Source organism: Pediculus humanus, genomic scaffold (assembly GCF_000006295.1).
Source record: "Pediculus humanus corporis 1103172107613 genomic scaffold, whole genome shotgun sequence".
NCBI lineage: Eukaryota > Metazoa > Arthropoda > Insecta > Psocodea > Pediculidae > Pediculus > Pediculus humanus.
The window spans coordinates 211,031-237,573 of record NW_002987227.1 but is presented as its reverse complement, the minus strand read 5'-3'; the positions used below and the strand labels follow the sequence as shown (position 1 = coordinate 237,573).

General features: G+C 25.9%; 3 protein-coding genes across 3 annotated transcripts in view; 2 read left to right on the top strand and 1 right to left on the bottom strand.

Annotated features, from left to right (window-relative positions):
• Phum_PHUM243910 (uncharacterized protein) overlaps positions 1 to 3,660 on the top strand; it is a gene marked incomplete at both ends in the record, with an annotated part of 4,576 nt that extends 916 nt beyond the window's left edge. The window contains 6 exons of the mRNA XM_002426189.1: positions 50 to 308; positions 459 to 707; positions 809 to 1,670; positions 1,869 to 2,321; positions 2,538 to 3,096; positions 3,633 to 3,660. Coding sequence (XP_002426234.1) covers positions 50 to 308; positions 459 to 707; positions 809 to 1,670; positions 1,869 to 2,321; positions 2,538 to 3,096; positions 3,633 to 3,660 — 2,410 coding nt within the window. The remainder of the gene's footprint in view (positions 1 to 49; positions 309 to 458; positions 708 to 808; positions 1,671 to 1,868; positions 2,322 to 2,537; positions 3,097 to 3,632) is intronic.
• A 1,980-nt stretch (positions 3,661 to 5,640) lies between these two features.
• Positions 5,641 to 8,182, top strand: Phum_PHUM243900 (uncharacterized protein; the record flags this gene model as incomplete). Its single annotated transcript, XM_002426188.1, has 5 exons — positions 5,641 to 6,298; positions 6,409 to 7,096; positions 7,321 to 7,419; positions 7,496 to 7,613; positions 8,093 to 8,182. The coding sequence occupies 5 exons, from the start codon at positions 5,641 to 5,643 to the stop codon at positions 8,180 to 8,182; spliced, it is 1,653 nt and encodes a 550-aa protein (XP_002426233.1).
• Positions 8,183 to 8,224: 42 nt separating this feature from the next.
• Phum_PHUM243890 (uncharacterized protein) lies at positions 8,225 to 10,113 on the bottom strand (the record flags this gene model as incomplete). The annotated part of the gene is made up of 5 exons (XM_002426187.1): positions 8,225 to 8,301; positions 8,704 to 8,867; positions 9,014 to 9,365; positions 9,430 to 9,909; positions 10,002 to 10,113. The coding sequence occupies 5 exons, from the start codon at positions 10,111 to 10,113 to the stop codon at positions 8,225 to 8,227; spliced, it is 1,185 nt and encodes a 394-aa protein (XP_002426232.1).
• Between the last annotated feature and the right edge of the window lie 16,430 nt (positions 10,114 to 26,543).

Genomic DNA, 26,543 nt, shown 5'->3' with positions numbered 1-26,543 from the left:
TAAACTGTGCACCCATGACCATTTTTATCGTTTTTCTTTTTTCTTTTAGGAAATTAGGGGGAAAATTAAAAGAAGTCATATTTAAGTCTAATCATCTCATACAATCATCGTCTATATTTAAAAGGGAAGTTCTTTTTAAGGCTTTTTCATTTAATGACCAAGTGAAATTTTTGGTGTCTTTAGTGATTTTTAAAAAGAATAAATTAACATTCTTCAACTGGATCAATTCAATATATGAAATAACTCTATTGATGCTATCAGTAACACCAAACAAACGATTACAAATGCTTGAAAGTGTTTTTAAAGAAGTAATTTTAATTATTTTCAACTGCTATTTCAGCTCATTAATAAAATTTTAAAGTTTTTTTTAATTTCTAAAATTATTTTGTTAATATAATCATTTATTTTAGGTTTACGATTTGGAGATAAAAAATTTTGTAAAACTATTCACTCCTCAGTTGTTAGAATTGATTCCATTGGATCAACGACTTAATTACGTTGTGGCCTATGAAAAAGAACTTACGGACCCGAATAACGAAAAATATGAAAATTGTAAATTTAACGAAGGTTTAAATACTTGGGAACCCCCTGATGAAATGGAAAATTTTGTTTATCTTTTTCCCTTTGATAGTGCCTTTTCACGATATAAACAAATGCTCTCTAAGGCTTGTGTTCTTTATAAGAGACAAGATTTGGTGCAATTCATGGTAATAATTTACTGTACTTTATTTATTTAATGCCTTGATTGATTTATTAAAATTTATATGTTGACAAATATTTATGTATATATAAATCTTATGTATTTCAGATCAAACTTTGTGCTATCAATCGAGACTACATTAATTTAAAAACAGTCGTCGATTATGTTTTTACGAGATTTCGAAACGATTCCACTCAGGTATTTATTCAATTCATGACGGACGTTTTTAGAAATTTTTCTCTCACACTTTTAGATGTCACCGTGATTGAAAAAATTGAAGAAATGCTCGAGTTATGTTTTTTGCGAAACGATAGGTACAGTTACAGTTACCTATTGGAAAAATGCATGTACTATCGTTTACATAAAAATATGGAGGTGGACTTTTTAATTAAAAAAATGATCGATTGGAAAATTTCCGAAGGAATAGAAGAAGATTTTATACACGATTTTAAAAACGTCGACGCACGAAAATTATTTTTTAGATTTTACAAAGAATTAATTAAATGGATGACATCTAATCCGGACAACAAAAAAAGTTCTAAAACTATTCCAAATTGGATTCTAATGACCATTAGCGATTATAACACGAATAATTTAAAAACTCCAATAATTGTAACGGACGTACCGGAATTAATACGTCATATTAATTTAATAGTTAAAAAAAACACAAACGATGTTTTAAATGATGTCGATACTGTCGAAACGTTAAAAAATAAATCCGTTAGTTTATTTTTAACCCAATCGAAAGCTAATCTATTTAAATATTTATTAAAACATCATCCCCAGATAATTTGTGATAAATTTGATAACTTTGTAAGTTTTCTGATATCGAATTTCGAAGAACCTGGGATAAAAGATGTTTTTTTTTCTTGTCTCAAAATGTTGAGCTTCATGTCATTGAATGAAAAATTATTTACAAATATTTCAAAAGAATTTCAAGAGAATAAAAATGTCGCAATTAAGAGAAACAGTTTAATATTGTTGTCGCATATATGTAGCATAGAAAATTTTGAAAAACTTACCGAATCGTATATGCCTAAAAGCGAAAAAATTGATTTTTCAGAAAATAATAACTACCTCGAAATACAAATTCTTATTCCGAATATAATAAAAAATATAAAACCATCATGGAAAAATTTAAATTTAATATTAAAATTTTTCATCGGAGATTATTTTAAAGAAGTTTTGTGGTCGTTTCAAAACTGTTGCTATCATTCACGTACCGATGAAATTGTACCCAAATTGATGAACATTTTAAAGGATTCAAACATTTCTAAAATTGCTATTAAAAAGGAATTGATTCGAGTATTGGTTAACATAACAAACTTTAGTGAATCCCTCGTGATTAGCAACAAGTGCTGGAGTATGATCGATCATTATTCAACGAGGACAGTATTATTAAAAAAAGTAACATCATCTTTTTTGGAACAACCTTCAGAGGAAACATTTAACACATTAAAAAAATTCATATCGGAAAGTGACGAATTGGTCATTGAATCAAGACCCCCTCTAAAAGATATACCTTTAAAATATTTTGAAGATTATGTTTTGACCCTTTGGACATTTTCCGAAAAACAAAGTCCGAGATTGAAAAATCATTTGCAAGATTCCATTTTATCCGGTATTAATTTACTTAACGTTCGTTTATTATCCGAAGATTTTTCGAAAAATTTAATAGAAAAAAATTTATGTAAAAATTATTTTTTCATGAATAGATTCGCATCGTATTTTTTATTAACCGGTCCGACATCCGACTCGGACAAAAGATTACATTTTATATTAAAAATAATTAAAAATTGTGGATCTCCCATAAAATTAGTTTCGGATTTTTTAAAAGTTTTCCGTACGGTCACACACGAAGATTCAAAATCCGCAATGATTATTTTGAACGCCATATTGGAAAATTGGCCATACACGACAAATACGGTTTTATTCGAAGATTATTTGATAATCACTTACTACGAAATGTATTTCAGATTATTTAACAAATTTCAAAATACGAGCGTCGAACATAAATCTGAACAATTTGGAAAAGAATTACGAAAGCTTTTTTGCGGTTACACCGAATATAATCATTTATCATTATTATTTTTAAAATCTTTCGATGCATTTATAAAAGAGTTAAATTCTCACAAGCAAAATTTCGATATTCTTTCGACATTGAAAGAACTTCTGAACGAACCTCAGGATATCACACTCGCCATATTTGTAATTTTAACGATATCCGACGATTTTGTTAAACTTTATAAATCGGATAATAGGAATTTAAATGCACAAGAAAAAGCACACATGAACACATTGAGCGACATTGTTAATTCTTTAAGCTCGAATCAAAATTATGTCATTCAAATACATTTTAAGAAAAAATTTGGAATCGATGATGCTGAATTGCAATCGTATTTGAGATAATAATAATAATATTTAATCGTGCCTCATCCACCGAATAAATTCTAAATTTATTTTTTTTTTTTTTATATAACAAAAGTGCAACAAAAATTATTTAAAAAAATTTATAATAAAAAGCTTTTATTAAATTGTTAAATTTAAATTATTTTAATAAATATTTTTTAATTGTTTATTTTTCTCTATTGTTTGTTTTTTTTTTTTTTTTAATCGTCGAAACTGCTGGAAAATTTTTTTTTGGGAAAAGGTAAATAAAAGAAAATTTATTTTTTTTTTATGGAATTTTGTAAATGTAATTAAAATTAATGATTTTTTTTTTTTTTGTAAATTTAGATCATTTATCAAGTTCCGTTCTAAAATTGAAAAACATGTCTGTCTCACATTCCGGATATACGGTCATTAATTTGGCATTCATATTGTGTGAGAGAATAGGAAAGGGAATTTTTATGGAAAAGACCAATGATCTTCCTCTCTCTCTCTCTCTCTCTCTCTCTTTGTCTCTCTCTGGATTTTTTTTTTTTTCTCTTAGTCATATGGACACAACCTCAACGGGATAAACGACACATGATAATCTGGAGATATTTAATAAATTTAATTAAAACAGGTAAGAATTTATTTATTTTATTATTATTATTATTTTTTTATAAAAAATTTTTCCTTTGATTAATAAAAATCAATTTTAAATTTACGCGGGAAAATAAATTTTTTCATTTCTATAATTAATTTTTTATCGTTGAAAAAAAAAAAAAAAAATTTACCCGCAAATCTATATTTAATAAAAATTTTAAATCCTAATAATAATAATAATGATATATATATATGTAGTATTTTTCTACGGTTAATAATTTTATCGTTCACAGTTATTAATTTATTTTAAATGGTTATTATTTTAAATTTTACCATACATAGATACATAAAAATTTTGAAATATTAATTTAGCGTAATTTTTAAATTTAATTACTTTGATAGTTTAATTAATAATAAATTTAATAATTATTTACTACCATATATATGTATATTATTTAATTTAATCATTTTTTTTATAACTATTAATTTATTTATTGATACTCACGCACACACGCACGCACGCATTGAAGATATTTAATTATACATAATTAAAAAAATTTTTTTTTTTTTTTTCGGGTAATTTTTGTGAAAGCGTTTATTTATTTATTTATTAATTTCGAAAAAAAATTTTTTTTTGCTATTTGTTATTTGCTATTTGCTATTTTTTTGCTGTTATTTAAACAAAAAAAGAAACAAAAAGGGGAATCCCATTCATTTTTCATTTCCGGTTTCATTGATTCATGGCTATCGACAAAAAAAAAAATGTGAATTACTTTTGTGAAATTTTCCGGTCAATGCTCTTTCCTCCTTTTTTTTTTTTTTTTTTTTTTTTACTATTTTCATTTATTTATATCCTTTTTATTCTATTAACTAATTACTATTATTATTATTATCATCATCATTATTATTATTATTTTTTAAATTTAAATTTTTTTTTTTTTTATTATGGCAAAGGACTTTTTTTTTTTTTAATCAGATTATCGTGATATTAGTAATAAAAAAAATATATATAAAAATTATTATTATTATTATTATGCATTTACGGTATTTTTTTAATTACATATGAAATAAATAAATAAATAAAATTTCTCTGTTTAAATTAAATCGAAAAATAATTATAGATGATGATGATAATAATAATAAAATGCTCTTTTCCCCGATTGCGGTGTGTGCGTTCCCGTTCGCCCAAATCCTGAATTTTTTTTTTTTTTAAATTTCTGGAGATGAGTGTAATAATAATAATAATAAGCGAATGAATGAATGAATAAATGAAAATTAATAATAAAATGAATATTTAATTACTTCCAACTCTTTTTTTTTTTTACTATAAAAGCAAACGATCGAGCCTAAAAGGAAAACAATAGAATTAATTATTATTATTATTGTTGTTGTTGTTGTTGTTGTTGTTGTTATTGTTGAGACTTATAGGTGCTCGAATATTATTTATTCCTAAGAAATTAGGTTAATTCCCGGAATGGATGATGATGATGATTCTCTGACAAAAAAAAAAAATGTCCCTTCACATAATTGAGGAAATAATAATAATAATAATAATAATAATAATAATAATAATAATAATAATAATAATAATAATAATCATCATCATCATCATCGTTAAAAATTGAATATTATATATATAAATATATAAATATAAAATGAATCGGAAAAGGAAATTAATATTTTTCGTCATATTTCAAAATTATGAAATTTAATACAATTATAAAAATTATTATTTCCTTTTATTATTATTATTATTATTATTATTGTTTAATAATTATGTATATATATGTATAGGGAAAAAAATAATAATTAAATTTTTTTGTTATTTTAGAATGTTGTGGATTTCACAAAAATTCTATTTATGCGTAATTTTTGCGTGCATAAATGGAAATTTTGCTACAGATAATGACGAACGCGTTATTAATAATAATAATAACCATCCTGTTGAATCTCAACGGATTCAAAGTCGTATGTTGGAGGTTTTCACCCATCAACCCCCTTCGAAAACATTTGAAAATGTTAATTTATTAAAAAATAAATTAATAAAAAGAGATAATTTATTAATTAATTCGAAATTGGGAGAAAGTGGGAGTCCGAAAAGTTTAATCGATGTCAACACTTACGAAATTGTGCGTCATAAAAAATTTGATTTCAAAAATAAAAATGCATTTAAAAGATTAAAGAGAGAAATAAAAAACGAAAAGAGTAGCACCGGCAGCACCAGCAGCAGCAGTAACAGCGAAGACAAACCAGTTTCGGAAAAATTAATTTCTACACTTACGGAAACTGAATACAATGAAAAACAAGGTAATACGGATTTAATATTACCCATGCCTGAAGCCGTGAGGGGCCCAATATACTCGACCTATCCTATAAAAGAATTCGATACGGTGGACATGGACGATCCTGATTATTTGAAACGTCGAAAAAATGATACGTCCGATATACGAGATGATTCACAAAGGGATAAAAGAACTTTTGGTGAAGGAGGTTCTAATTATGGTGAATCTACAACACCTACGTCATTTTGGAAGAAAAAAAAAGAAAATCCATCTTTTGTTACAGGAAGAGGATCTTCGACTAAAAATAATGATTACACACCTCCTCAACATAGAACTGGTGAAAATCGTAAGAGCGCTATCATCATCATTTAATAATAATAATAATTAATTAATGCGTTTTTTTAAAATTCTATTATAAATTTTTAGCTAGGGAATCACACAGTTTGAAAGATATAGACAATACAAGCGATACAAAAGACATGGTGAAACAATATCAAGATAATCATTATTCATCTTCGATTAGAAGAGCTTTTAGCAGGCAAAGCGACAGAGTAACTTCATCAACTCCGAAATCAGTCTACGACACGATTGATTACAGCAAAAGAAACCAACAAAATGGAGGAGGAACGAATTTGATACGACAATACGATGATGTGAGGGAACCTTTTCGAAAACCGAGACCCACACACGAACAATTTACAAATCGTCAATACGTCTATAATTATCCGGTTCACGAAAGACCATATTATCAGACACCTTCGTATCCGTCTGAAATCGTGGGAAGAGGAGTAGAATACTATCATCAAACATTCGAACCATCCAGCGGAAGAATTATATATTACGCTAACATGCCGGAAAACGGAAGATCTTTGGATTATCGATATGTCGATTCGATAGATCGAAACTATTACTCGAACAAACCAACGTTTGAACCATTTTATAAAAATTTCATTCCTCCTCAAGAATACGCGTATTTGACTTCGGCACATCCTCCGATGGATTTTTCAAGAATGGGAAGAAGTTATTCCCAACCTTATTCATATCCGAATAATCAGGATAGAAACAGGTATCAAAGAGATCCTAGATTTACTTTTGGCAATTACGACAAAGGAAATAATTTACAAGAAGATAATTTTAGAAATAAGTAAGTTAATTAATAATTAATTAATAAATTAATAAATTAGTTAATAATAAAATTTTTTTTATTTTGTTCAGAACTTACATCATTTACGATGCTGACGATGGTAGATCATCTCGTTATTCGAAAAATCAATTTTATTATGAACCCAACAACAGGTAAATAATAATAATTTATTGATAATGATAATTTTTAATAAATAAATTTCTTAACAACTTGTATTTTTACAGGTTGACTCAGGCACCTTTCATTCAAAATTATCAAGAAAAAGATGAACCTTTTAGATTGAATCCTTTTCCACCGTATAATCAACAAAGGTTTCCCTACAGGTATTATGAGTATTAAATACTTAAATTTTTTTTAAAATAATTTTATTGAATAACTAACGAACGTTTGTTTATACAGAAATGAAATAAATACTTATTCGTCACCTCCACCACCACCATATTGGAATTCTAATCAAGGACCTCTAGCAGACTACAGATGGCCAAACAATTACAGGCCACCGTTTAATACACAAGAAGTTCACAAATCATTTTTCATACCACCGAGAACAAATTATTTATCAAGAGATTTGGATAAAAATAAAAAAGCTTAAAAATTTTTTTTATAGTAAAAATTTTCCTTTTTTTTTTTTTTGTTTATAACTTTTTTAATAAATAAATGCTTTTTAATAAATTTGTAAACTTTAAAAAAAAGAAAAATGCTTTCAAAACAATTAGAATAGAATTTTTTATTTTTATTTTAATAAATTAAATGCTAATTAATTAATCGATAGATTATTATATTGATTAATATTATCATCATTATCAATACATAATTAATTATCATAACATTCTTTTAATTGATTTATTATATTTTTTTTAATAACGTTTAAAAACCATGTTGATAAACTTGTAGAAAAATTTTCTTCATTATTTTCTATTATTTTTTCGCATTCGTTATATAAATTATCAGCCTGAAAATATAATTAATAAAAAAAATTTTTTTCGTTTGTTTTAGCTCACAGGTTTTAATGATAATGATAATATTGATGGGTGTAAACAAACGTTGGATTCCAGACAAGTTCCAGAATTAGGACCGAGTAAGTGATTTAAATCCGATGGCGTTATTTGTAATATTTTACATACTTTTTCATACGAAATTATTTTCAATGATTTCGTTTGATTTTTCGTTTCCATTTTTATTTCGCTCATTTGCTGTAACAATTTCTATAAAATCAAACAAAACAAAAACGTTAATAAATAATAATGATAATGATGACGAAATACATTCGTTTATTTTTTAATTTACTTTAAAAGTTTTCATAAATTCTTTATTTTTATATTCTAAAAACATAATTTTTGTTTCGTTTATTATTTTTTCCCTTTCAGTATACGTTTGAACGATGTTATATTTATTTTTATATTTTTTTTCAGTTTTATTAACTTGATGTTCGAGTTCATTGCTAAGGATTTTAACCTCGTGTTTTAATATCTCAACCTAGATGTAGAAAAAAAATTTTTGTCAATTCTCTTTATCGTACGAGGGGGTAAGTAAAAACATTTTTTTTTCCTTTTAAATAAATAATTAGGGGGAAGGAGGAGGGGTGGAAAATAATTAAAAAATTAAACTTATCTGGTTTTTAAGTTGTTTATTTAATGATTGAGTCGCATTTGATTGATATTCTAACGTTTTATATTGGGCTTTAATATTTTTCAACGAATTTTCAAGTTCGTTATTTTTTTTCTTTTCCGATTCTAATAAAACGTTTTTATTCGAATTCGCCGACGAGAGCCTTGCAAATCTTAAAAATAATAAATAAATAAATTTTTCCCATAATTAAAATTATTTATTATTATTATTATTAATAATTACTTTGATTTCCATTCGCACAAAGCTTTTCCCTGTTCTTCTAATTTTATTTTCAATTCTTTAATTAACCTGTAGGGTTTTTTACAACTCATACCGGTTGTATCGATTTGAATTTTATTATCGAATTTACGAGAATTCGATAATATCGATATATTATCATCGTTTATCGAAAATGTCGACGAACAATTTTTCAATATTGATTTCAATTGATTTATTTCTTTCGTCATGTCTTGATTTTTTTTTATTAAATTTTCTTTTTCTTCAATTTCTTTTTTTAAATTATTTTGCGTTGATTTTATTTTTTCCGTTAGTAAATTCATTGCTTCCTCTTGTAAAACCACGTGATTTTCAAATATTTTAAAATTACTCGCTTTGTTAAGTTCGTTTGAAAATAAATTTTCAGGTTTTAATTTGCACGTACCTTTAAAGAAACGAAATAATAATTATTATTGGGATTTTCCGTATATGCATAAATTTTTCCGTACCTGGTTTTTGAGTTTTGACAATTTCCGTATAAGTTTTATTTTCATCGATTTGTCTTTTAGTTTCTCGAATTTCTTTTTTAAGTAAGGATATGGCAAACAATTCGTTATTTATTAAAGGTTCGATGGGTATCGATGAATCCTCCATTTTTATTTTATCGATCAATTGATTGAGTTGATCGATTTTTTTCAATAGGCATTTCATTGTGGTCGATTCGGAATAATTAACGTCTTGCATTGAATTTAATGTCGTCGAATTATCGGATTTCTTATCGAGTATCATATCCTCCATGTATCCCACGTTGTCTCCGTTGGCTTGTAAATCATCATTATTATTATTTAATATAGTTAAATTTTTTTGATTTTTAAGTCTTATTTTTTCAAGTCTTATAGGAAGTGAAGAAAGTGCTTTATCAATGCTCAAAAGCGTTTCATTAAAATTTTTCTTTTCCTCCGAATGAGTTTTTTGTATTTTAACCATGGCTAAACGTAAAAAACGTAATAATTATTAATTAGATCAATGTATGACGTGCGAATAATAATAATAATAATAATAAAATAAGGGCCCTTACTACCTTCGATTAAATTTAAATTTTGTTTTTTTAAATCATCAATAACTTTTTCAGCACAGCTAATGACACTTTCATTTTTTTTCTTTTTAAATCCACGTGGTTCTACCTGTACCATTTCAAAAAATAATAATAATAAATTCTATTTATTAATAATAATAATAATTTAATAACCTCATTCTCGTTTCATTATTATAATTTTTTTTGTCGGTGAGTGGTTGGAAAAAAAAAAAAGGTTAGAAAAAAAAAAGAACCGAAGAGAAAAATTAACCGAGGGGTTGGAGGAGGGAGGGGAGGGGGAGAATTCATTTATTATTAAATATGGATAAAAAATAACAAAGATTATGAAACCATAATTTTAAATGAAGAACTTTAATGAACGCAAATCCCTTTCTAACGTAAAAATGCTCTTAAGTTCAACTCTCATAATCTCAGGATTAAAAAAAAAATTTTTTTTTTAATTTTTTATTTAATCTTCCATTAAACTATTTGTCAAAATAACTAAAAAAAAAAAAAAATGTATTATTAAAAATTAAAATATACATTTTCTTATTAATGCGAATTTATTATTATTATTATTATTAACACTCGCACTTACGTACACGACTTTTAATAATAATAATTTGACGTATAAAAATTATGTAAACGCAAGTTTTTTTACTCCTTTGTAACAAAAATGGAGAAAAAATTTATTTATTAATTTTCCACCCTTTGCGGCATCTACCCTCTCTCTCTCACTCTCTCTCTCTCTTTTTCTTTTTTAGTCTTCTGCTATATAAAACGCATAATTAAAATTACAAGAGTTTAACTCTTAAAAAAAAAAACTTTTTTAATACAACAACAAGGTATACTGACTGGAGAATACAAAAACTTTTCTTTTTTATGAGAGGGAAATAACAAGTGACGTCAAAGTTTTTTTTTTTTTTTAATTTTTTCTACTGGAAAAATCTACTGGAAAAAAAAATTGGAATGGTTAAAAGTTTTTCTTTTAAAAAAAAAAAAAAAAAAAAAAAAGAAAAAGAAGAAATTGCGTATTAAATTAATTTAATGTAAAATTTTGTAATCGTATTTTAATGTGCTCATATTAATTATTATTATTATTATTGTTGTTGTTGTTGTTTTTGAAAAAAAATTATACGTTTAAAATTTTATACTACGTGTAATAAATGCGTTTGTATGTTTGTATGTTTGTAGAGAAGGAGGAGGAGGAGGACAGGAGGGGGTGGAGCAAAAGTAATAAATAATCAAATTCATATGAAAATTAATTTTGAAATTTCTTTTTTAAAATTTTCTTGTTTTGTGCGTACGTGTGTGCGTGCGTGCGTGGATGCGTACGTGTATGTAAAAAAATTATAAAAAATTCATCGTTTGTTGTTTGTTGAAATAAACTCATCGGTTTGTATCACTTTTAACACAAATAATAAATATTAAAAAAAAAAAAACACGAATTATTTATATATTAAAAATGTTTTTTTTTTTTTTTTTTTTTACAAAAATTCTTCATATAAAAAGCGAGAAAAAAAAAATTGATGAAAAAAAAATCCGACAAGAAAAAAATTGAAATGAATATTTAATTCGAAAAAAATTTTTTTTTGTTATTATTTTGTTAGTTTCTGGATTGAATTCCCTGTTGTCTCCCACGGGACATTAAAAAAATAAAAAATCTTGAGTCAAGTAATTGTCTTTTTAAAAAATTTATCACGTTATAAAAAATGTTTAAACGTGTTAATAAGTTTTCTTTCCTTTTTTTTCTGTCGTTTTCTTAATAATAATAATTAAAAATAAATAATAATAATAATAATAAAATTAATTTATATTAAAAAAAAAAAATATTTCATTTGTAGAATTTTTTTTTCTTTTATGAAAAAAGAAAAAATTAGAAAAATATTATTATTGAGAAAAGTTACGAGAAGTCGGAGAGTAAATGATATAAAACGAAAGACGGAACTATAAATAAAAAAAAAAAAATTCTCCTTTTCCATCTCGGATGAGAAAGAGGAGTAGGAGGAACAGCAGCAGAAACAGCAGCAGCAGCAGGAGTAATATCATATTTTGTATTTTCTTACTCCCTTTTCCCTCCCTCCCCCTCGTACTCCCCAACCCAAAAACACGCTTCCGACCTTTTATATCCGTGAAACTCACCTTGGTTCTTGCTTACCCTGAATTTTGAAAGGAGGGAAAAAAAAAACATGGTGGGTATATATCGTTATTTAAAAGGTTGAAACTCCTGAAATATGTCATGTGTCTTACGACTCGTTGTTTTAATTTATAATATTTGGGTTTCTGATTTACAACAAAACCGTTTTATTTAATGTAAAACCTTTCTTACAGTTTTTTGTTTTTTACACCCGGATTTTTACTTGTTTGTGAAAATCGTATTTGTAAATGGGGAGAACCACCTGGATTGTTAATTAACCGAAAAGGGGAGAGAGAGAGAGTATTAATTTCGACACATTTTTATTTGTAATTTGAATACGTCAACAGAAGCAAAAAAAAAAACCGACGAAGGATGGACAAATTGTGATACGCCAATTGAACATAAATCAATTAGCCGAGTGTGAAGAGGAAATGTCCCCGTAACCGGATGTTCATTGTCTTTTTCATAAAGGTTATTATAATCACAGGTATTCGAAGGTTTTGGAGACGTAATTAATAATTATTCGCATACTAATAACCAATGACCAACAATGAACAAATTACTATTCGAACGTAACGGCGACGAATCAGACGACGCTACAAAGTACCCGGAAAATTTATTTTTTTATTCATTAACGCCCATAAAATTTCACATCGATAGATCGATCGATTATCGATAAAAAAAAACGAAATTCTATTTATTAGAATCAAATTAAAATCAAAAGTTTCTTTTTTTTTATAAAAAAAAAAAAAAAAATATAAAACCTGACAAAACAGTCAGCCTTGATTAAAAGTTCATAGGTCAATAAATAACTTGCCTCCGACAACTCGATTTTAATATTAATAATTATTAAATCCTTAACTTGTTTACGACATAGAATTTCATCAATATCATCATCATCATCATTATTATTATTATTATTATTATTATTATCAGTGTTAATTTACTCATTATTATTTTCTTTTGCAAAATACAAAAAAAATTTTTTGTTTTTTTTTTTTTTTTTATTCGCACGTTCACGTGGTTATTATTATTTTTTTTCTCTGTAGAATTTCATTATCATTATTACTATTATTATTATTAATATTTTTTTTTTTGAGGAAAGGTATAATTTGGCCAGGTATAAGGTACATTTTGAATATTTGAATTTCCTTTATTAAAAAATATTATTATAATGACTCTTTAATTAATGCACCCCTGTGAGTTTTTTATGACCAAGACGATGATAATCAAATGACAATTACAAACAACAAACAAAAAAAGGACACGCTACAAATATTTTCCACGAGTTGTTGTAATTAAAATTTTCCTTTTTCTTTTTTTTTTTTTCTTAATGAATAATTATTAATTAAAATAAATAATAAATAAATAATATTATTTTTTTCTTTTACGGTTCATTCGAGAATGCGATTTATAATTTTTAAAATAATGAAAAAAAAATTTACCCTCTAGTTTCAAAGCATTCATCATCATCATCATCATCAACATCATCCCCTATTTTTTTTTTCCTCTCTCTCTCTCTCTCTCTCTCTCTTATCAGTTAAAAGGGATTTTTTTTTATTTTGGAATGTCCTGGTTGTTATTTGTATCTTCTCAATCTGGTTTATTTTATGATCGAAAGGATCAAAGAAAGTCTGAATAAACATTTTTCCGCATGACTTGTTTATTTTCATTACATTACCTCTTTCATTCTAGAATTTTCTCTTTTTTTGTTAAAAAAAAAAACTTTTTTCCCTTTCCCCCAATGAGGAAAAAAAAAAAATAAAATACCCGGGGTTTCGGTTCTTTTTTTTTTTTGTCTTTTCCATATGAAATTCTTTTACAAATTTTATTTTTAATTAATACTATCGAATTTTATTGTTTATTTATTTTTACGGATGAATAAAACAAAAAAAAATTTTCCAAAAGTTAATTTTCATTGTTATTATTATTATTATTATAAAGACGTTAAAAATTGTTTCATTTATAATAACAAGAAAAAAAAAGATGGCGCCGGAGTGCAAACGGTTGACACGCGATTATGTCATGTTAACAAATTTAATTAATTTTTAATAGTTTTATTTAATAGTTTAGTTATAAGTTATGTATCAAAAGTTTTGTTATTTAGTTTAGTTTATTGTGATATAATTAGTTTTTTATATTATTTAGTGATAATTATAATTATTTTAAATTTTAATTTACAAATAGTCAACGGTTATGTCATGTGACAAATGGAGGAGCGTGGATGGGAAAAAATTTTAGAAGATGCCTTACTACATTTGATTATTACGGATAAGTACCTTATTTTTACACTTTTATTTCACTTGCAAAAAGGTTAGGCTAACTAAAAAATGGTGTCCAAATACCCAAAAAACAGTTTAAAAATTTGTACATTTATTTGGTTAATCATGAGTAGTTTGACTAAATACCTTTTCATCTCATCATAAAAACAAGATGTTGGAGTAATTTAATAAAAAATATTAATTAATAATGATTGATTTGATATATATTTACTCAGTGTACAAATTTCTATACTCTCTAATCTTGAAGGGTTAATTTACTGATTGTTGTTTGTTTTAGGCCTTCTCTTGATTTAGTTTGTCTCATTACAACATAGTTTATCATAGAGATAGTGTAATACCCCTTGTAAATCTGTATTAAAATCAGGAAAAACTAGTGGCCTATATAATAATTGATTTTAAAGTGTAAGGTATTATGAAAAGGTACAACAGACTCCATTTAATAATTGTACATCCCTTGACCTGATTGTAAGTAGTTGACCTATATACCTCCTGTCCTGCTAAATAAAAATGGTGTTAGTTTAATAATAATACTTGTAATTGATTAATTTATTGCATCAGGTGGGTATGAAATCTTTGTACTCCTGATTTTAAGTGTGAATCTATTGATTGTACATTACTTTAACTCTTTTATTAAGTTAATTTGTTTCATTGTAACATATTTTGCCTTGTGTTTAGTGTAAAATTCTCTTTTACTATTATTTAACATTAGAAAAATACAACTGCCCTCAGGTTATTTAGGTTTATAGGTACAAAATTGTAATTTGTATACAGTAATTGCATATGTGCATACATTAAAGATGAAATGCATGAGGGAAAATTATGAAAAGGGGAAAATAGTAGGAAAATTAAATATTGAAATAGTTCTGAGGAAAAAGTTATAGGATGACTGATTCATAATTGTAATAGAGCAAAATGAGAACAAAATAATGATAGAGCCAAAAGGCAAATCTTATTCTATTGTCAACCTTGGTCAGTTCTTGACAAGATTGTGAATCTCACTTCTCCTGTTCCTGGACACTCTACAGTCACTGGAGCCCAGGAGTACAGGAGATAATTCGTTTCCATCGAATTAGATGAAACTTACTCAGTGAGACTTACAAGAATTGTTGTGATGTCATAGGTTATAAAAAGCCTATTTGTCAGGCATTCAGCATCACTCATATTCAAGCATTTATTCCTTAGGGATCGAATAGAAACCTGGAATAAATGTTGAAAAACAATTCGACAAACTTTAAGACGAATTGTCGTGATTATAATTAAAATTAGTAATAATAATAATAATAGTAAAAATTATTATTTTTAATTTCGTTTTTTTTTTTTAATCTATGACTCTCGAAAGGTAAAATGTAATTAAAAAAATATAGCAAATTAAATTTTTTTTTTAAAACAAAAACATCGAGTCCAGGTACACTAATATTACCTTGTTTTTTAAAATTATATTTTTATCTGATTAATGACTGTGGCGGAGGTGGTAGTGGTGGTGGTGATGATGATGATGATGATGATGGTGGTGGTACCTTGCAAATTTCACTTAGAAAGTTTTTTTTTTTTTTTTATTCGGCACATTTTTTTAAATAAGTAATATAAAGTTAGATAAAATTATTTTTATTTTGCCCGAGAGAAATCATCTTATATTTCAAATTATATCACCGACAACAACAACAACAACAAAATGACGTAGATGAGTTTTCGGTCACGAATTAAAATTTCGTTTCAAACATAAACAAATAAGTAATAATTTTGAATCTTTTAGTTTTTTTTTTTTTTTTTTTTTTTAATAAAAAGTGCCCGAATGCAAATTCTTTTTTTGTTGTTGTTGTTGTTGTTCAGAGAGAGAGAGAGAGAGAGAGAGAGGGAGAGTGAGAGAGAAAGAGAGAGAGAAAGAACCCGGTTCATGACATTTCGATTTGTGCAATATTAAACGGCAACAATCGCGTCACGAGAATTTGATCGAAACGTGACGATGGACGTTGCCTTAAGAAAAAAACTCGTGTTTTTCCTTCATGAAATTTATTTTTAAAAAAAATTATTATTATTATTATTATTATTATTTTTGTTCTTTCTTTTAAATATCTATTTGATGAATCTTCCTCACACGCACATAAAAAAAAGAAAAGAAAAGAAATTTATTTTTCCTGTTGCTAAATCACAGGAACTTAATTATTTATTGATGCCGAAATATTTTATTGTTTTCTTAACGTATTTTAAACTTTTTACGGTCTGAAAATTTATTATTACCATTTAATAAATAATTAAAACCCGATAAATTTCTCTTACCCCCGCTACTACCACCCCTCATCCTCTATTTTTTTTTATAAAGAAAATTTTTTGAAGCAACGGTTTTTCTATTTAAAAAAAAAATAATTATTTATTAATTAAGTAAAAAAAAAAAAGGAAATTCAATGTGACAACCATATGTTAACGTAATTATTTGAATTAAGTCAATTCTGGCGGTTGTTGTTGTTGTTGGTTGGTAGTAGTAGGTTGACTAATTATTTTATAAATATTTATAAAGGAAGAAAAAAAAAATACCTGTACCTGGTTGCTTTGCGTTTTCGACCGTGCAATGACAATTACCGATTCAGGTTTTTTTTTTTTTTATAAATTCAGGCTGGCTTTGTTACTTTATTTTATGGGAAAGTGAACGCACTGATTTATTACTTAGATAAAAAAAAAAAATAAATTTTTTTTCTTTTCTTTCTTTCTTTTTGGATGAATTTTAAAAGAAAAAAAAATTTTTTTATTCCAACGAATTTTTTTATTTGCTGAAATTTTTAATATTTACGGAAACTTATAAATATTTTTAACGACCGATGAATGATATCAATAAAACGTGTAAACAAACAAAAAATTAATTATTATCCCCCCCCTTTCTGCCCCCCCCCATGTAAAATAATTCACTTTTTTTGAAATCGGTAAACTTTCTCACACACACATACAAACAAGCGACAACGTTTGTTGCCCTCAGGTTTTTTTTTTGTGATCCGGTTGACTTTGTTGGAGGGCAAAAAAAAAAAAAAAGAGAAAAATTAGGTGAAACCTTCGGGGAGAGAGGGAAAGGTACAAATACTAAAATTCTCAATCACTCGCAAAATTTCGGAAATAAAATTCTTATTAACAAAAAAAAAAAAAATAAAACGAAACGGACATTTAAACAAATTTTCCGACACCGATTGACCGTTAAAATGTCTTGTTCGATTAACAAATTTTTAAACATCGGATGTCGTTTTTAGTAAATTTTTTTTTTTTTAAAAATATTTTCATTGATAAAAATTTTGTATATAACGAAAACGATTTTTTTTTTACTCTATGACTTTTATTATATTTAACGTGTTTAAATATTTTATTCAAAAAGACTTACCAAAACAAGTTTTCCAAAATCATCATCATCATCATCATCGCCATCACCATCACCATCACCATCAACAACAACAACATCTTCTTCATCTTCTTCTTCTTCTTTAAATTCATCTTCATTGAAAGCCCTGTAAATAATAATAATAATAATAATAATAATAAATTTTAATTAAAATTTAAACGAAATAAATTTTTTGATTAAAAAAAAAAAAAAAGAAAATTGATTTCGGGGGCAATATTACAATTGACCGTTATCAAAAAAAAAAAAAAAAAATTTTTACAACCGAAATTATTTTAAAATTTTATTGCAAATAAGGCACAACAACAACAACAACAACAAACAGGTTTTTTTTTGTTTTGTGAAAAAAAAAAAAAAACAACAATTGCAAGTGGTAGAGCACATTCATACATACGCCACTGGCCTCAATTCCTGGTTGGAAAAATATCTTTGCATAATTCATAATTTCCCTTCTCGTACGTGAAATTACATGTTTTTTGTTTTTTTTTTTTTTTTTCACAAAACAGTTTTTTTTTAAAAAAAAAAAATTTCTATGAATGCTTGATTCGCACTAGTTACGAAGGAAATTTCTAGAAATAAAAAAAAATTAAATTTATATATACATAGACATTTTCTTTTTTTTTTTAATTGGTTACAAACAAAAACGTAAAAAAAAACAAAACATCGTGTCAGAAGACGAATAACATATCATTTTGTAATTATTTTTTTTTTTTTTTTTACACTTTAATGCTAATTTTTTTTTTTTTTTTATAAAAGTTTTCCCGTTAATTTTTCTTTTATAAAAAACCAGACTAAATATTAATGAGAAATTTTTTTTTTTTTTTGTAAAACTCGATTGTTGTAAAAAAATTTGTCGCACACAAAAAAAAAGTTTTTTTTCTCTAAGGGCAGAAAAATCAATAAAACCGGATATGTATATTCGTCAAGTGGGAGAAAAAAAAAAAAAAAAGGAGCGCCAAGGAGATCAAGATGATTTAAAAAAAAAAAAAAAAAGACGTTGCAACATAAATAAAATCTATGATGTGACAAAATAAACAAAGAGTCCTTGCTCCTTTTTTCTTACTCTATGACAAAATTCTTAAGTGTAAATAAGGAAAATTTTAGACAGATTAGCGAAATCTTCGGAATATATATTTAGAATCTCGTTTTTTTTTTTTTTTTTCACTTTCCAGTATATATATATTAATAAAACTGGAGAAAATCTCGTTTCGGGCGAGAGGGGAGGGGAGGGGGAAACAAACGATAACAATTAAAAATTTTTTTTTTTTTTCCTGGAGCCGATTTGCGTAATACTATTAATTTATATATATAAAAAAAAAGAAACTTATCGGCGACAATGGCCGTGAATGGGCGTTGTGATTACGTAGGGGGGGAGGGAGGGAGGCCCTTTTATTAATTGAACCTGAATTTATTTATAATAATTTTATCGGGGGAGGTCGTGTGAAAATTTTTTTTTTTTTTTTTTGATTGAGTTTTTTTTTTTTTTTTAGTTAGACTTGTGAGAGACATTGTCATTTTTTTTTTTTTTTTTTAATCACGATTTATAAATAAAAAAAAAGAAACTTTTTCTATCAACGCCTCAAGTGGTCAGTTTAGAAAAAAAAGGCGGTTCGATTTTTTTTTTTTTTTTTGAAAAAGGTCAAATTGTTACACAAAAAAAAAAAAAAACCGAGAAAAGACTTGAATTTTTTTTTCTTTTTTTTTTTTTCAATTTAATAAATAAATTTTTTTCAATATCAAAATTTTAAATCAAGAAATTATTAGTAAAATTTAAAGCCCGATGGGTTTATTATTATTATTATTATTATTATTCTAATCGATTTACCTACCCCTCCCCCTTTCGAAATAACTTTCCGAGAAATTTTTTTAAAAAAAAATTTAAATTATCGTAATGAATAGCATTTTTGGAAATTTACAAAAGTATTTAATCGGGGGGAAGAGGTGAGGGGCGTGCGCGAGAATAAGAACCGAAAAAAACAATTTTCCCATTTTCCTTCATTCACGGTCATGCCTGATGTTGTAAAATGCGATGACGACGATGACGACGAATTCAATTTAACGAAGAGCACGATATCGATTTAAGCTTCTGAAGAAGTCGTAACGAAACGTTTTTCAGGTATTGAAACCCCCCCCTCCCGGTCCCCCCAAAAAAAAAAATTTTTTTCGAAATGAGAAACGTAATTAGGGGAAAAAAATAAATTTTAAAGTTATGATACGTGCGTATCAAAGGAAAAGTGGCGCTAAGAGTAAAAGTTTTCTGGCGTCACGTAAACGCCAATAATAAATGTCCATAAGATCGTTTTTTTTTCCTTTCGTGACTTTTTTTTTTTCTCTTTTAGAAATTTTTTTTTTTTTAAATAATACAATCGTTTTTTTCTTCATTTTAATTATTTATTAATTACCCTCCCCTCCCCCTTCTCCCCCTCTTCATTATCCCTTTAAATTTTTGGCATGGATTTTAAATTTTTTTCTATTTTTTTTTCGTAATAATTATTAAAAATTGTGGTTATCACATTTATATATGATAAGGAAGACTTGAAGGAGGTGAAAGGAGGAAGAAAAAAAAACAAAAAAAAAAGAAAAAATTTAAAAGGGAGTGTCAGAAAACATAATAATAATAATAGATGAATAGATATAATAAAGAAAAAGTTAAAAGAATATCTAAAAGGTGTAAAAGAAGTTTATATATAGATATCACCATAAGGGAAACTTATTATCATTATTATTATTTATTTATTTATTTATTTATTTATGTATCACATAATGAATGAAGTTATTAAAAAAAAAAATTGTTTACGAACACACACACTCACATAAAAAAAAAAAAACAAAATAGTGATTTTTCCTTTGACTTTTGACTCTCCCCCCTTTCGTTCTCTCCCCCTCCTTTTCCCTCTCCCCGTCTCCCCAAATCCGTGGAAATTTATGAAAATTCGAATGTTTCGGTTTTTTTTTTTAATAAATATAAATAAATTAATTATTCAATTTTAAATAAAATTATTAATTTATCATTGAAAAATTTTTTTTATCAATAAATCAATGGGATCATTAAAAAGAAAAAGAAAAATATAAAAGGTCAAAGTTCGAACCCAATAAAATATATAAATATATATATTTAATTTTAAATTTTTTTATAAAAAAAAAGAAAATGGAAAATTAACATTTTAATAATTTTTATGTTTTTTTTGATAATGATAATAAAAAAAAAAATGTCTGACAATTTATAAGGGGAAGGACGAATAGTAAGGAAAAACTTGTATATTATTATATTCCTGTCAGAAAATAATAAAAATCAATATGGATTCTTAATCGATATATATATCGATTAATCGAATATTATAGATATTAATCGATATATCGATCGTATTATAAATCGCGTCTCCATCATTCGTAACGAGATTTAAAATAACTTGTTTTTTTTTTTTTTTTTTTCCTAAAACTTTTCTCATCATCATCATCATCATTAGGATATTTGCGTGTGTGTGCGTGCGCGTGCGCGTGAGATTAATCGCATAATCTTATATCTGAACTTTTGTTAACCGCTAAATTTTAAACATTATCACTATCATTATTATTATTATTTATAAACTCGTAAAAGGTTCGATTCCTACCTCATATTAAATATTATGTTTAACTTATCATTCGACCTAATAATAATAATAATAATAATGGAAGAAGAAAATTTTAAATAAATTTTGATTGATCTGAATTTTATTTTGTTTAAAAAAAAAAAAAAAAAAAAAAAATTTAAAATTATTCGATACCTGTGGAGAGAGAGACAGATAGAGAGAGAGAGAGAGAAATGCGAGTCCGACACATATTAATTTATATTCTATTTTATTAAGTGATGATGACTTTATTTATTGATTTTTTATTATTATTTCGGTTTAAAAAAAAAAAATAAATATATTATTAGTTTTTTTTTTTTGTTTGTCCATCGTCATAATTATTCGGGCCATTTTGAAAATGTTTAAAAACGCCTCTTACTAGGTAAAAGTTAAGGTTTCAACCTTGCAATGACATCAAATAGTAAAAAAAAAAAAAAAAAGTTTTGATGTTTGTTTGAAAAAATGAGGTTTTTTTTTTATAGTTTGATGATGGGATGGATGGAATGCCTCCTAATTCCCATAGATCTCTTAGAATCCTTGAAACACCGACTTTCTATTATATAAGGGTTACCAACCTTACCGGTATGTAAATCATATTTTTTTGACCGTTAGCGATGAGTTGTCTTCTTGAAAGAGAGAGAGAGAAAAAAAAAAAAGAGTTTAGCAATAATAAACCCCCTTCGTCAAGAGTACGCGATCGCATCCACTCACTCACTCACTCTTTAATTAAACGCCATAAATTTAAAAAAAAAAAAATTTTAGGTTAAATTTTGGGTCGTAACCTGTCGACCACGCTCCACTTCTATATGAGTCTTCAATGTCGCGCTCATTGGCACATCGCGTGACCGTCTGCTACGTTTCGATGAATACAAATAAATTAATTAAAAAAAAAACCCGAATTATAAAAAAAAAAATTAAAAAATAAAATTCTCGAGGCGTTTTGTGGTAAATTTTTTTTATTTATTCAGATATTATTATTATTATTATTATTATTATGAGGACGATCGTGTCATCGAACAATTTTCAAATTTAAAAAAAAGGGTGTCTATATCAGAATCGTAATAAACATAAATTTCACGTCTTCTGCTACAACAACAATTACAAAAATGTTCTTATGAGAAAAAAAAGCTAAAAAATGATAAAAACGTTTTTTTATAGATAATAACGCTCGCTATGAATTGTTTTAAAAATAAATAAAAAAAAAAAAATTTCCACAGTTTTTCATGTTTTTCACGTGTTCAATTCAAAGTGTTAATGATTATTATTAAAGAACAAACAAAACCGAAATGTTTGAATCGATCTAAACAACATGTTTGTTATGTTTTTTTTTTGTTTCTTATGAATGATTATTAAATTGTGGAAACACGTACTCTCTCGAATACGAGTTTTTGAAAATTTTTTTTTTTTTTTTACCAACGCGATGAGGTTTTCTTATAACGTTCAAATTTTTCATACATTTTATTTATTTATTTATTTGTTGTCGTCATTTAAAATGGACGATCGATAACAAATCAATTATTGATTTATTTAAAAAGAAATAATAATAATTTAATAAATTAATAAATGATAAAAAAAAGAAGAAAATTGATAAAATCACGTTTAAACTTATAAAGAAATGAAATCACAATAAAAGTTATAGAAATGGTGGGGGAAGGGAAAAAAAACCATAGAGTAAAACTTTTTTCTTAGAGTTCTTAAACGCACGCACGCACGCACGCACGCTTACACACACGCCATTTTGCAAAAAAAAAAAAAAAATACGTTAACACTTTAAGTAAAAAACGTTTGAGTTTTTGTATATTTTACACTTATTTTTAAATTATCGTTTCGATTATATATATATTAAAAAAAAAATTCTAGCTGGAGTTCGTGACAAGATTAAAATATATATATATATATATAAAAAAAAAAACTTTGTTGGCCCCCCTGCAGACAGGTACATATTATTTTATATGCCATGTCAACTTGAAATTGTCTGCCATGTCATTTTTTTTTTTTTTTTTTTTTTTTTTTTAAAACCTAAAACTTGACTTTTAAATTTACAATTTACTTTGGCGATAATATATTTAACTTTTATACACGCGTGCACCCGCACACGCACACGCACACGCACACATTATTATTATTATTATTATTTCCAATTAATATTAAATAATATAAATAAAAATTCTCGTTCGATAAATAAGTAATTACTCGCTTCTTTTTACAATAAAAAAAAAATAAATAAATAAATTTCATAATCCGTCGTAAATGAATTATTATTTTCAAATAATAATAATAATAATAATAATAATAATAATAATAATAATAATAATAATAATAGTAGTAATAATAATAATAATATTTATGCGTTGTTTTTTTTTTTTTTTATTTACTAAAAGTTATGACTTAGATAACAACTTTTATTGACCTTCCGATAAAAACTATTAACACGTGACAAATAATTTATGTAGGTAAAGTGTAGGCGTGTGTGTGTGTGTGTGAGTGCGTGAGTGCGTGTGAGTATACGCACAAACATGGCTATGGAAAGAACAAAAAAAAAAAAAAACAATTTTATTTTATCTAATTTTTTTCATTCCTGAATGAGAATGTCCTTGTTGTGTTTGTGTGTGTGTGTGTGTGTATGTCCGAAAACGTGATTTTACTGTCCGTTCATTCATACCAATATAAGAAAAAAAAAAAAAGAAAAATTTTTTTTTCTTTTTTTAAAAACTGTGATTTTTGATTATTTGCGGTAAAAAAAAAAAAATACAGAAGTCATAGAATTGATTGAATCACGTATGATTCGGGGATTCCTGTCACAATTTTGTACGTATCATAAGTTAAACATAATAATTATTAAATATTAATTTTTTTTTTTTTTTTTGTAATGTTATTTTCTACTTGTGTTCGGATTATAGGTTTCACGTCGGATTGTAATTGCGAATAATTGCTTACAAAATATCACTACAAGGTTTTTTCGGGTGTGGGAAAGTTTTTTTTTTTTATTTTTTTTAATTGATTTCTTATTTAAACGTTTTTGAGGTTTGTATTAGATGAATCTTCTAATACATGTATATACTTTCTATTATTATTATTTTTTTTTTTGCAGGCATTTTCTTTCTTTTTTTTTTTTTTTTTTCGGTTAATACTCTATGAAATGTTACAACGATCGTTTGAATGATGGAAAAAGGGTACCAAAAAGAAAGGGGGGGAAAAGAGGGAAAAGAAGATAATTTACGCGACGTTAAAATTTAAGGGATGAAATAAATTTATGATGATGTAAAAAAAAAAAAAAATGTCGGAAAAACTCCGTCATTATTAAAATGAAAACGATGAGAATTTCCAATTCGTGGATTTTTAAAATCGAAGTAAAAAATTTTCCAGCTCCCCTCCCCTCCCCCCAAAAAAAACAATAAACTTACTTTGAGGAAACGACAGATGAGGATGATGACGTATTAGAGTTGCCAATTTTATTCGGTAGATGTCTCGTTTGTTCAAGTCCTGGAATGACCTCATTTTTTTTTTTCTTCCACATTTCCCTTTTCTGTCTCGTTTTTTTTTTCGTTTCCGGTTTACTGCTACTATTATTATTATTATTACTATTATTATTACTATTATTATTATTAGACATTTTATTTTCGTTTATATTATTATATTTTTTTAAATTTTCATCAATGTCCATTTCTCCAGATAATAATTTTTTCTTTTTTTCTCTTTCGTTTAAATTTTTTGTTATATTCGTTGTATAATTATTCGTATTGATTTTTCCATTGATTAAATCGACGTGTTTTTTTTTCCTTTTTGTTTTTTTTTCCAAATTCAATGTTGGAATTTTCCCTATTAAATCCATGAATTTTCCTCTTTATTATTATTATTATAATAGTTTTTTTAATTTTATTTTATTTATAATATTATCACGGATGAATATACGAATCATTCGACAAATCTAAAAAAAAACTTTTTAAAAAGAAATATTTATTAATCAATATGAAAAATTTTAAATATAAATAATGATAATAATGATAATAATACTATGATAAATTACTTAATTACGTTAAAAAAAAAAAAAAGTTAATAATGAATATTAAAATAAATATGCCTCGAGCGTTGTCGGCGTGAAACTCGAACCTATTTTTTTTATTAACTACTACTACTACTACTACTACCATCAACCATATAAGCTAATTATTCAAATCAGGTACTTTGTTTATTATTATTATTATTATTCTCTTTTCCTTTTTGCATTTTCCTGAAAAATCATTTTTTTAAATAAAAATTTTCTCGCGTAAATCTTTAAGACTGAAATCAAAATAAATTTTAATATGATTCGAATTTGACAAAAAAAAAGAATTTTCTTTCTGAACAAATAATCGATCAAGTATTAGTAGTAGTAGTGGCAGCAGTAGCCACCCGCATTCGTTCAGTCATTAATTCCACGTTAAAAATCCGTACGAAATGATTTTCCAGATAAAATAAAATAAGGTGTTTAATTATAATACCTGAATATTAAAAATTATTATTATTATTATTTTTTTTAGTAAATGTGGGAAATCGTAGATATAAAGGGGGGGGAGAGAGAGAAAAAGTCAATTAATTATTTAAATAATATGTTAAAAATAAATTATTTTTTTTAAATAACTTTTTTTTTTAGTTCAAAGGTTGCCCGCCTGTGAAATCCCCCCTAATTGATCTCTAACTGATTATATTAATAAAAAAATGTTGTAAACCATCAATCAGCGGGATTGTCAGAGACCCTCCGGTTGTAGGAATCCTCATTATCAACTTATTTCAAGAACATTTAACAAAAAAAAAAAATGGAATCATTGTCAGTCGAGCAGTTTTTTTACGTGAAATATACAAAATTTTTTTTTTATAAAAGAAAATTATTTAACGACATTTGTCGGACGACGTTGTTCCCGCCGTAAAAAAAAAGAATCAAACGTTATTAAGACGGTTGTCGGGGGAAGGGGGTGTTAAAACGTAAGAGAGGTAAATGACTCGGCAATTTATATAAAAACTCATTGGTAGGGTTGTTGTTGTTGTAGCTTGCGATGGTGGTGGTGATGGTGATGGTGATGGTGTTTGAAAAAAAAAGACAACTCATTAACATTTCTTCTACTCGAGTTTTTTTTTTTTAATGGGACAAAAGCAACCGACATACAA